The sequence below is a fragment of the Carcharodon carcharias genome, chromosome 1 (assembly GCF_017639515.1).
Source record: "Carcharodon carcharias isolate sCarCar2 chromosome 1, sCarCar2.pri, whole genome shotgun sequence".
Classification (NCBI taxonomy): domain Eukaryota; kingdom Metazoa; phylum Chordata; class Chondrichthyes; order Lamniformes; family Lamnidae; genus Carcharodon; species Carcharodon carcharias.
In genome coordinates this window covers 261,901,810-261,914,810 of record NC_054467.1, presented here as the reverse complement: position 1 = coordinate 261,914,810, position 13,001 = coordinate 261,901,810, and the positions used below count along the sequence as shown (strand labels likewise).

The following is a 13,001-nucleotide window of genomic DNA, read 5'->3' as shown; positions in this document are numbered from 1 at the left end:
ACACTCTGGGACAGTGGGTCAGACGCTGGCCTTTCACACTCTGGGACAGTGGGTCACACGCTGTCCTTTCACACTCTGGGACAGTGGGTCACACGCTGGCCTTTCACACTCTGGGACAGTGGGTCACACACTGTCCTTTCACACTCTGGGACAATGGGTCACACGCTGTCCTTTCACACTCTCGGACAGTGGGTCACACACTGTCCTTTCACACTCTGGGACAGTGGGTCACACACTGTCCTTTCACACTCTGGGACAGTGGGTTGGACACTGTGTTGTAAATGATCACTAATGCTTGGGTTTAATTGACAGGTTGTGATCAACCCAAACCATGAGGTTTCTGAGAGTGACTTCACCAACAATGCCATGAAGTGTAATTGTAAATACGACGGACATCGAATTTGGATGCACAACTGTCACATAGGTAACCACTTCTCTCCAAAAGCTGCTGCTATTTGTCTCCTGCTTCCATGTAAAACGCAGTCTGATTGGTCAAACACAATTTCTGCTAGCAAGATGGAATATTTTTCATCTCACAACCATCCAGCTGTTGGTAACACTCAGAATTTCTGTCAACCTCTGACACCGCACAGAGTTGCAGTTACCCCCTTCAGTTGTCCCACTGTCACACGTTCAGTGATTTCCAATATCCTAATCCACAGCTGTGGCTATTTGTGCTAAAGTGGTGCAGTTTACCTCTTCATAAGCAGGCAACTCCAGTGGATGTCACTGTGCATATGGACAGCGTGAAGAGACACTTGAAATATTGTGAGCAGTCCAGGTCCCTGAATTAGACACAGGATAGAGAGGTAAAAGCTAAAAACTGCAGATACTGGAAATCCAAAACAAAAACAAAAATACCTGGAAAAACTCAGCAGGTCTGACAGCATCTGCAGAGAGGAACACAGTTAATGATTCGAGTCTGAATGACCCTTCAACAGAATTAAGTAAAAATAGAAGAGAGGTGAAATATAAGCTGGTTTAAGGCGGGGTGGGACAGGTAGAGCTGGATAGAGGGCCAGTGATAGGTGGAGATAGCCAAAAGATGTCACAGACAAAAGGACAAAGAGGTGTTGAAGGTGGTGATATTATCCAAAGAACGTGCTAATTAAGGGTAGAAAGCAGGACAAGCAAGCATTCTTCTGAACTCCAGCGAATATAATCCTAACTGACTCAATCTCTCCTCATATGTCAGTTCCACCATCCCAGGAATCAGTTGGGTAAACCTTCGCTGCACTCCCTCTATAGCAAGAACATCCTTCCTCAGATAAGGAGACCAAAACTGCACACAATATTCCAGGTGTGGTCTCACCAAGGCCCTGTACAATTGCAGCAAGACATCCCTGCTCCTGTACTCGAATCCTCTCGCTATGAAGGCCAGCATACCATTTGCCTTCTTTACCGCCTGCTGCACCTACACGCTTACCTTCAGCGACTGGGGTACGAGGACACCCAGGTCTCGCTGCACATTCGCCTCTCTCAATTTATAGCCATTCAGATAATAATCTGCCTTCCTATTTTTGCTACCAAAGTGGATAATCTCACATTTATCCACATTATACTGCATCTGCCATGCAATTGCCCACTCACTCAGCTTGTCCAAATCACACTGAAGAATTTGCCCACTCACTCAGCTTGTCCAAATCACACTGAAGAATTTGCCCACTCACTCAGCTTGTCCAAATCACACTGAAGCATCTCTGCATCCTCCTGACAGCTCACCCTCCCACCCAGCTTCAGACAGGCAAGAAGGAAAAGGAGGTGGTGTGGTGTTGTTAGTGAAGGATAAAATCAGTGCCATAGTGAGAGGGGCTATTGGATCAGAAAATCTAGATGTAGAATCAGTCTGGGTGGAGCTAAGAAGCAACAAGGGGCAAAAAACATTAGTGGGAGTTGTCTATAGGCCTCCAAACTGTAGTGATACTGTAGGGACGGCATTAAACAGGAAATTAGGGTGCTACAGTAATCATGGGCGACCTTAATCTACGTAGAGACTGGGCAAAACCAAGTTAGCAATAAATCCTGTAGTGTGTAGAAGATGGTTTTTTGGGTCCAGTATGTCGAGGAACCGACTAGGGAACAGGCTATCCAAGATTTGCTTTGTGCAATGAGAAGGGTTTAATTAATAATCTTGTTGTGCTGGATGCTTTAGGGAACAGTGACCATAACATGATAGAATTCTTCATCAGGATGGAGCCCAAACTGAAACTAGGGTCCTAAATCTTAACAAAGGGAACTACAAAGGTATGAGCTGTGAGTTGGCTAAGATAGATTGGGGAATTTCGGTAAAAGGCATAACGGCGCACAGACAGTGGCTCAAATTTAAGGAATGCGTTGCAACAGTGATACATTCCTTTCTCACGCAAAAACACATCAGGAAAAGCAGCCCAACCATGGCTAACAAAAGAAATTGACGATAGTATTAGATCCAAAGAGGAGTCATATAAAGTTGTTAGAAAAACCAGCAAACGTTAGGATTAGGAGCAGTAACAGTGAGGGGTGTGGGGTATATCAGTGTGTTACAATGAGGGGTGTGGTGTATATCTGAGAGTGTTACAGTGAGGGGTGTGGGGTATATCAGAGTGTTACAGTGAGGGGTGTGGGATATATCAGTGTTACAGTGAGGGGTGTGGGGTATATCAGTGTGTTACAGTGAGGGGTGTGAGATATATCAGAGTGTTACAGTGAGGGGTGTGGGATATATCAGGGTGTTACAATGAGGGGTGTGAGATATATCAGAGTGTTACAGTGAGGGGTGTGGGATATATCAGGGTGTTACAGTGAGGGGTGTGAGATATATCAGAGTGTTACAGTGAGGGGTGTGGGATATATGAGTGTGTTACAGTGAGGGGTGTGGGGTATATCAAAGTGTTACAGTGAGGGGTGTGGGGTATATCAGAGTGTTACAGTGAGGGGTGTGGGGTATATCAGGATGTTACAGTGAGGTGTGTGGGGTATATCAGTGTGTTACAGTGAGGGGTGTGGGGTATATTACAGAGTGTTACAGTGAGGAGTGTGGAGTATATCAGAGAGTGTTACAGTGAGGGGTGTGGGGTATATCAGGGTGTTACAGTGAGGGGTGTGGGGTATATCAGTGTGTTACAGTGAGGGGTGTGGGGTATATCAGTGTGTTACAGTGAGGGGTGTGGGGTATATCAGGGTGTTACCGTGAGGGGTGTGGGGTATATCAGTGTGTTACAGTGAGGGGTGTGGGGTATATCAGAGTGTTACAGTGAGGGGTGTGGGGTATATCAGGGTGTTACAGTGAGGGGTGTGGGGTATATCAGTGTGTTACAGTGAGGGTTGTGAGATATATCAGAGTGTTACAGTGAGGGGTGTGGGGTATATCAGTGTGTTACAGTGAGGGGTGTGGGATATATCAGAGTGTTACAGTGAGGGGTGTGGGGTATATCAGTGTGTTACAGTGAGGGGTGTGGGATATATCAGAGTGTTACAGTGAGGGGTGTGAGGTATATCAGAGTGTTACAGTGAGGGGTGTGGGGTATATCAGTGTGTTACAGTGAGGGGTGTGGGATATATCAGAGTGTTACAGTGAGGGGTGTGGGATATATCAGAGTGTTACAGTGAGGGGTGTGGGGTATATCAGGGTGTTACCGTGAGGGGTGTGGGGTATATCAGTGTGTTACAGTGAGGGGTGTGGGGTATATCAGGGTGTTACCGTGAGGGGTGTGGGGTATATCAGTGTGTTACAGTGAGGGGTGTGGGGTATATCAGAGTGTTACAGTGAGGGGTGTGGGGTATATCAGAGTGTTACAGTGAGGGGTGTGGGATATATCAGTGTGTTACAGTGATTGTTGTGGGGTATATCATTGTGTTACAGTGATGGGTGTGGGGTATATCAGTGTGTTACAGTGAGGGGTGTGGGATATATCAGTGTGTTACAGTGAGGGGTGTGGGGTATATCAGTGTGTTACAGTGAGGGGTGTGGGATATATCATTGTGTTACAGTGAGGGGTGTGGGGTATATCAGTGTGTTACAATGAGGGGTGTGGGGTATATCATTGTGTTACAGTGAGGGGTGTGGGGTATATCAGTGTGTTACAATGAGGGGTGTGGGATATATCAGTGTGTTACAGTGAGGGGTGTGGGGTATATCAGTGTGTTACAGTGAGGGGTGTGGGATATATCAGAGTGTTACAGTGAGGGGTGTGGGATATATCAGTGTTACAGTGAGGGGTGTGGTGTAAATCAGAGAGTGTTACCATGAGGGGTGTGGGGTATATCAGTGTGTTACAGTGAGGGGTGTGGGATATATCAGGGTGTTACAGTGAGGGGTGTGAGATATATCAGAGTGTTACAGTGAGGGGTGTGGGATATATCAGGGTGTTACAGTGAGGGGTGTGAGATATATCAGAGTGTTACAGTGAGGGGTGTGGGATATATGAGTGTGTTACAGTGAGGGGTGTGGGGTATATCAAAGTGTTACAGTGAGGGGTGTGGGGTATATCAGAGTGTTACAGTGAGGGGTGTGGGGTATATCAGGGTGTTACAGTGAGGTGTGTAGGGTATATCAGTGTGTTACAGTGAGGGGTGTGGGGTATATTACAGAGTGTTACAGTGAGGAGTGTGGAGTATATCAGAGAGTGTTACAGTGAGGGGTGTGGGGTATATCAGGGTGTTACAGTGAGGGGTGTGGGGTATATCAGGGTGTTACAGTGAGGGGTGTGGGGTATATCAGAGTGTTACAGTGAGGGGTGTGGGGTATATCAGGGTGTTACAGTGAGGTGTGTGGGGTATATTACAGAGTGTTACAGTGAGGAGTGTGGAGTATATCAGAGAGTGTTACAGTGAGGGGTGTGGGGTATATCAGGGTGTTACAGTGAGGGGTGTGGGGTATATCAGGGTGTTACAGTGAGGGGTGTGGGGTATATCAGTGTGTTACAGTGAGGGGTGTGGGGTATATCATGGTGTTACCGTGAGGGGTGTGGGGTATATCAGTGTGTTACAGTGAGGGGTGTGGGGTGTATCAGAGTGTTACAGTGAGGGGTGTGGGGTATATCAGGGTGTTACAGTGAGGGGTGTGGGGTATATCAGTGTGTTACAGTGAGGGTTGTGAGATATATCAGAGTGTTACAGTGAGGGGTGTGGGGTATATCAGTGTGTTACAGTGAGGGGTGTGGGGTATATCAGAGTGTTACAGTGAGGGGTGTGGGGTATATCAGGGTGTTACAGTGAGGGGTGTGGGATATATCAGTGTGTTACAGTGAGGGGTGTGGGGTATATCATTGTGTTACAGTGAGGGGTGTGGGGTATATCAGTGTGTTACAGTGAGGGGTGTGGGATATATCAGTGTGTTACAGTGAGGGGTGTGGGATATATCAGAGTGTTACAGTGAGGGGTGTGGGATATATCAGTGTTACAGTGAGGGGTGTGGTGTAAATCAGAGAGTGTTACCATGAGGGGTGTGGGGTATATCAGTGTGTTACAGTGAGGGGTGTGGGATATATCAGGGTGTTACAGTGAGGGGTGTGAGATATATCAGAGTGTTACAGTGAGGGGTGTGGGATATATCAGGGTGTTACAGTGAGGGGTGTGAGATATATCAGAGTGTTACAGTGAGGGGTGTGGGTTATATGAGTGTGTTACAGTGAGGGGTGTGGGGTATATCAAAGTGTTACAGTGAGGGGTGTGGGGTATATCAGAGTGTTACAGTGAGGGGTGTGGGGTATATCAGGGTGTTACAGTGAGGTGTGTGGGGTATATCAGTGTGTTACAGTGAGGGGTGTGGGGTATATTACAGAGTGTTACAGTGAGGAGTGTGGAGTATATCAGAGTGTTACAGTGAGGGGTGTGGGGTATATCAGGGTGTTACAGTGAGGGGTGTGGGGTATATCAGGGTGTTACAGTGAGGGGTGTGGGGTATATCAGAGTGTTACAGTGAGGGGTGTGGGGTATATCAGGGTGTTACAGTGAGGTGTGTGGGGTATATCAGTGTGTTACAGTGAGGGGTGTGGGGTATATTACAGAGTGTTACAGTGAGGAGTGTGGAGTATATCAGAGAGTGTTACAGTGAGGGGTGTGGGGTATATCAGGGTGTTACAGTGAGGGGTGTGGGGTATATCAGGGTGTTACAGTGAGGGGTGTGGGGTATATCAGTGTGTTACAGTGAGGGGTGTGGGGTATATCATGGTGTTACCGTGAGGGGTGTGGGGTATATCAGTGTGTTACAGTGAGGGGTGTGGGGTGTATCAGAGTGTTACAGTGAGGGGTGTGGGGTATATCAGGGTGTTACAGTGAGGGGTGTGGGGTATATCAGTGTGTTACAGTGAGGGTTGTGAGATATATCAGAGTGTTACAGTGAGGGGTGTGGGGTATATCAGTGTGTTACAGTGAGGGGTGTGGGATATATCAGAGTGTTACAGTGAGGGGTGTGGGGTATATCAGTGTGTTACAGTGAGGGGTGTGGGATATATCAGAGTGTTACAGTGAGGGGTGTGAGGTATATCAGAGTGTTACAGTGAGGGGTGTGGGGTATATCAGTGTGTTACAGTGAGGGGTGTGGGATATATCAGAGTGTTACAGTGAGGGGTGTGAGATATATAAGAGTGTTACAGTGAGGGGTGTGGGGTATATCAGGGTGTTACCGTGAGGGGTGTGGGGTATATCAGTGTGTTACAGTGAGGGGTGTGGGGTATATCAGGGTGTTACCGTGAGGGGTGTGGGGTATATCAGTGTGTTACAGTGAGGGGTGTGGGGTATATCAGAGTGTTACAGTGAGGGGTGTGGGGTATATCAGGGTGTTACAGTGAGGGGTGTGGGATATATCAGTGTGTTACAGTGAGGGGTGTGGGGTATATCATTGTGTTACAGTGAGGGGTGTGGGGTATATCAGTGTGTTACAGTGAGGGGTGTGGGATATATCAGTGTGTTACAGTGAGGGGTGTGGGGTATATCAGTGTGTTACAGTGAGGGGTGTGGGATATATCATTGTGTTACAGTGAGGGGTGTGGGGTATATCAGTGTGTTACAATGAGGGGTGTGGGGTATATCATTGTGTTACAGTGAGGGGTGTGGGGTATATCAGTGTGTTACAATGAGGGGTGTGGGATATATCAGTGTGTTACAGTGAGGGGTGTGGGGTATATCAGTGTGTTACAGTGAGGGGTGTGGGATATATCAGAGTGTTACAGTGAGAGGTGTGGGATATATCAGTGTTACAGTGAGGGGTGTGGTGTAAATCAGAGAGTGTTACAGTGAGGGGTGTGGGGTATATCAGTGCGTTACAGTGAGGGGTGTGGGATATATCAGAGTGTTACAGTGAGGGGTGTGGGATATATCAGGGTGTTACAGTGAGGGGTGTGAGATATATCAGAGTGTTACAGTGAGGGGTGTGGGATATATGAGTGTGTTACAGTGAGGGGTGTGGGGTATATCAAAGTGTTACAGTGAGGGGTCTGGGGTATATCAGAGTGTTACAGTGAGGGGTGTGGGGTATATCAGGGTGTTACAGTGAGGTGTGTGGGGTATATCAGTGTGTTACAGTGAGGGGTGTGGGGTATATTACAGAGTGTTACAGTGAGGAGTGTGGAGTATATCAGAGAGTGTTACAGTGAGGGGTGTGGGGTATATCAGGGTGTTACAGTGAGGGGTGTGGGGTATATCAGAGTGTTACAGTGAGGGGTGTGGGGTATATCAGTGTGTTACAGTGAGGGGTGTGGGGTATATCAGAGTGTTACAGTGAGGGGTGTGGGGTATATCAGGGTGTTACAGTGAGCGGTGTGGGGTATATCAGTGTGTAACAGTGAGGGTTGTGAGATATATCAGAGTGTTACAGTGAGGGGTGTGGGGTATATCAGTGTGTTACAGTGAGGGGTGTGGGATATATCAGAGTGTTACAGTGAGGGGTGTGGGGTATATCAGTGTGTTACAGTGAGGGGTGTGGGGTATATCAGTGTGTTACAGTGAGGGTTGTGAGATATATCAGAGTGTTACAGTGAGGGGTGTGGGGTATATCAGTGTGTTACAGTGAGGGGCGTGGGATATATCAGAGTGTTACAGTGAGGGGTGTGGGGTATATCAGTGTGTTACAGTGAGGGCTGTGGGATATATCAGAGTGTTACAGTGAGGGGTGTGAGGTATATCAGAGTGTTACAGTGAGGGGTGTGGGGTATATCATTGTGTTACAGTGAGGGGTGTGGGGTATATCAGTGTGTTACAGTGAGGGGTGTGGGATATATCAGTGTGTTACAGTGAGGGGTGTGGGGTATATCAGTGTGTTACAGTGAGGGGTGTGGGATATATCATTGTGTTACAGTGAGGGGTGTGGGGTATATCAGTGTGTTACAGTGAGGGGTGTGGGGTATATCATTGTGTTACAGTGAGGGGTGTGGGGTATATCAGTGTGTTACAATGAGGGGTGTGGGATATATCAGTGTGTTACAGTGAGGGGTGTGGGGTATATCAGTGTGTTACAGTGAGGGGTGTGGGATATATCAGAGTGTTACAGTGAGGGGTGTGAGGTATATCAGAGTGTTACAGTGAGGGGTGTGGGGTATATCATTGTGTTACAGTGAGGAGTGTGGGGTATATCAGTGTGTTACAGTGAGGGGTGTGGGGTATATCAGAGTGTTACAGTGAGGGGTGTGGGGAATATCATAGCGTTACAGTGAGGGGTGTGGGGAATATCAGTGTGTTACAGTGAGGGGTGTGGGGTATATCAGTGTGTTACAGTGAGGGGTGTGGGGTATATCAGTGTGTTACAGTGAGAGGTGTGGGATATATCAGTGTGTTACAGTGAGGGGTGTGGGGTATATCAGAGTGTTACAGTGAGGGGTATGGGGTATATCAGCGTGTTACAGTGAGGGGTGTGGGGTATATCAGTGTGTTACAGTGAGGGGTGTGGGATATATCAGTGTGTTACAGTGAGGGGTGTGGGGTATATCAGAGTGTTACAGTGACGGGTGTGGGGAATATCAGTGTGTTACAGTGAGGAGTGTGGGGTATATCAGAGTGTTACAGTGAGGGGTGTGAGATATATCAGTGTTACAGTGAGGGTTGTGAGATATAACAGTGTTACAATGAGGGGTGTGGGGTATATCAGGGTGTTACAGTGAGTGGTGTGGGATATATCAGTGTGTTACAGTGAGGGGTGTGGGGTATATCAGTGTGTTACAGTGAGGGGTGTGGGATATATCAGTGTGTTACAGTGAGGGGTGTGGGATATATCAAAGTGTTACAGTGAGGGGTGTGGGGTATATCAGAGTGTTACAGTGAGGGTTGTGGGGTATATCAGAGTGTTACAGTGAGGGGTGTGGGATATATCAGTGTGTTACAGTGAGGGGTGTGGGATATATCAAAGTGTTACAGTGAGGGGTGTGGGGTATATCAGAGTGTTACAGTGAGGAGTGTGGGGTATATCAGAGTGTTACAGTGATGGGTGTGGGATATATCAGAGTTACAGTGAGGGGTGTGGGATATATCAGAGTGTTACAGTGAGGAGTGTGGGGATATATCAGTGTGTTACAGTGAGGAGTGTGGGGTATATCAGAGTGTTACAGTGAGGGGTGTGGGGTATATCAGTGTGTTACAGTGAGGGGTGTGGGATATATCAGAGTGTTACAGTGAGGGGTGTGAGATATATAAGAGTGTTACAGTGAGGGGTGTGGGGTATATCAGGGTGTTACCGTGAGGGGTGTGGGGTATATCAGTGTGTTACAGTGAGGGGTGTGGGGTATATCAGGGTGTTACCGTGAGGGGTGTGGGGTATATCAGTGTGTTACAGTGAGGGGTGTGGGGTATATCAGAGTGTTACAGTGAGGGGTGTGGGGTATATCAGGGTGTTACAGTGAGGGGTGTGGGATATATCAGTGTGTTACAGTGAGGGGTGTGGGGTATATCATTGTGTTACAGTGAGGGGTGTGGGGTATATCAGTGTGTTACAGTGAGGGGTGTGGGATATATCAGTGTGTTACAGTGAGGGGTGTGGGGTATATCAGTGTGTTACAGTGAGGGGTGTGGGATATATCATTGTGTTACAGTGAGGGGTGTGGGGTATATCAGTGTGTTACAATGAGGGGTGTGGGGTATATCATTGTGTTACAGTGAGGGGTGTGGGGTATATCAGTGTGTTACAATGAGGGGTGTGGGATATATCAGTGTGTTACAGTGAGGGGTGTGGGGTATATCAGTGTGTTACAGTGAGGGGTGTGGGATATATCAGAGTGTTACAGTGAGAGGTGTGGGATATATCAGTGTTACAGTGAGGGGTGTGGTGTAAATCAGAGAGTGTTACAGTGAGGGGTGTGGGATGAATAAGTGCGTTACAGTGAGGGGTGTGGGATATATCAGAGTGTTACAGTGAGGGGTGTGGGATATATCAGGGTGTTACAGTGAGGGGTGTGAGATATATCAGAGTGTTACAGTGAGGGGTGTGGGATATATCAGGGTGTTACAGTGAGGGGTGTGAGATATATCAGAGTGTTACAGTGAGGGGTGTGGGATATATGAGTGTGTTACAGTGAGGGGTGTGGGGTATATCAAAGTGTTACAGTGAGGGGTGTGGGGTATATCAGAGTGTTACAGTGAGGGGTGTGGGGTATATCAGTGTGTTACAGTGAGAGGTGTGGGATATATCAGTGTGTTACAGTGAGGGGTGTGGGGTATATCAGAGTGTTACAGTGAGGGGTGTGGGGTATATCAGCGTGTTACAGTGAGGGGTGTGGGGTATATCAGTGTGTTACAGTGAGGGGTGTGGGATATATCAGTGTGTTACAGTGAGGGGTGTGGGGTATATCAGAGTGTTACAGTGACGGGTGTGGGGAATATCAGTGTGTTACAGTGAGGAGTGTGGGGTATATCAGAGTGTTACAGTGAGGGGTGTGAGATATATCAGTGTTACAGTGAGGGTTGTGAGATATAACAGTGTTACAATGAGGGGTGTGGGGTATATCAGGGTGTTACAGTGAGTGGTGTGGGATATATCAGAGTGTTACAGTGAGGGGTGTGGGGTATATCAGAGAGTTACAGTGAGGGGTGTGGGATATATCAGTGTGTTACAGTGAGGGGTGTGGGATATATCAAAGTGTTACAGTGAGGGGTGTGGGGTATATCAGAGTGTTACAGTGAGGGTTGTGGGGTATATCAGAGTGTTACAGTGAGGGGTGTGGGATATATCAGTGTGTTACAGTGAGGGGTGTGGGATATATCAAAGTGTTACAGTGAGGGGTGTGGGGTATATCAGAGTGTTACAGTGAGGAGTGTGGGGTATATCAGAGTGTTACAGTGAGGGGTGTGGGATATATCAGAGTTACAGTGAGGGGTGTGGGATATATCAGAGTGTTACAGTGAGGAGTGTGGGGATATATCAGTGTGTTACAGTGAGGAGTGTGGGGTATATCAGTGTGTTACAGTGAGGGGTGTGGGGTATATCAGTGTGTTACAGTGAGGGGTGTGGGATATATCAGAGTGTTACAGTGAGGGGTGTGAGATATATAAGAGTGTTACAGTGAGGGGTGTGGGGTATATCAGGGTGTTACCGTGAGGGGTGTGGGGTATATCAGTGTGTTACAGTGAGGGGTGTGGGGTATATCAGGGTGTTACCGTGAGGGGTGTGGGGTATATCAGTGTGTTACAGTGAGGGGTGTGGGGTATATCAGCGTGTTACAGTGAGGGGTGTGGGGTATATCAGGGTGTTACAGTGAGGGGTGTGGGATATATCAGTGTGTTACAGTGAGGGGTGTGGGGTATATCATTGTGTTACAGTGAGGGGTGTGGGGTATATCAGTGTGTTACAGTGAGGGGTGTGGGATATATCAGTGTGTTACAGTGAGGGGTGTGGGGTATATCAGTGTGTTACAGTGAGGGGTGTGGGATATATCATTGTGTTACAGTGAGGGGTGTGGGGTATATCAGTGTGTTACAATGAGGGGTGTGGGGTATATCATTGTGTTACAGTGAGGGGTGTGGGGTATATCAGTGTGTTACAATGAGGGGTGTGGGATATATCAGTGTGTTACAGTGAGGGGTGTGGGGTATATCAGTGTGTTACAGTGAGGGGTGTGGGATATATCAGAGTGTTACAGTGAGAGGTGTGGGATATATCAGTGTTACAGTGAGGGGTGTGGTGTAAATCAGAGAGTGTTACAGTGAGGTGTGTGGGGTATATCAGTGTGTTACAGTGAGGAGTGTGGGGTATATCAGAGTGTTACAGTGAGGGGTGTGGGGTATATCAGTGTGTTACAGTGAGGGGTGTGGGATATATCAGAGTGTTACAGTGAGGGGTGTGAGATATATAAGAGTGTTACAGTGAGGGGTGTGGGGTATATCAGGGTGTTACCGTGAGGGGTGTGGGGTATATCAGTGTGTTACAGTGAGGGGTGTGGGGTATATCAGGGTGTTACCGTGAGGGGTGTGGGGTATATCAGTGTGTTACAGTGAGGGGTGTGGGGTATATCAGAGTGTTACAGTGAGGGGTGTGGGGTATATCAGGGTGTTACAGTGAGGGGTGTGGGATATATCAGTGTGTTACAGTGAGGGGTGTGGGGTATATCATTGTGTTACAGTGAGGGGTGTGGGGTATATCAGTGTGTTACAGTGAGGGGTGTGGGATATATCAGTGTGTTACAGTGAGGGGTGTGGGGTATATCAGTGTGTTACAGTGAGGGGTGTGAGATATATCATTGTGTTACAGTGAGGGGTGTGGGGTATATCAGAGTGTTACAATGAGCGGTGTGGGGTATATCATTGTGTTACAGTGAGGGGTGTGGGGTATATCAGTGTGTTACAATGAGGGGTGTGGGATATATCAGTGTGTTACAGTGAGTGTTGTGTGGTATATCAGTGTGTTACAGTGAGGTGTGTGGGATATATCAGAGTGTTACAGTGAGTGTTGTGGGATATATCAGTGTTACAGTGAGGGGTGTGGTGTATATCAGGGTTACAGTGAGGGGTGTTGGGTATATCAGTGTGTTACAGTGAGGGGTGTGGGATATATCAGAGTGTTACAGTGAGGGGTGTGGGATATATCAGGGTGTTACAGTGAG

At 47.6% G+C, this 13,001-nt stretch overlaps 1 protein-coding gene across 2 annotated transcripts in view; it reads left to right on the top strand.

The window, feature by feature from the left end:
* The window catches only part of loxl3b (lysyl oxidase-like 3b), a 108,897-nt gene that overhangs the window by 79,738 nt on the left and 16,158 nt on the right, over positions 1 to 13,001 (top strand). For both annotated transcript variants that reach the window (XM_041197875.1, XM_041197866.1), the window contains exon 10: positions 313 to 424. In XM_041197875.1, the coding sequence (XP_041053809.1) occupies positions 313 to 424 (112 nt within the window). The remainder of the gene's footprint in view (positions 1 to 312; positions 425 to 13,001) is intronic.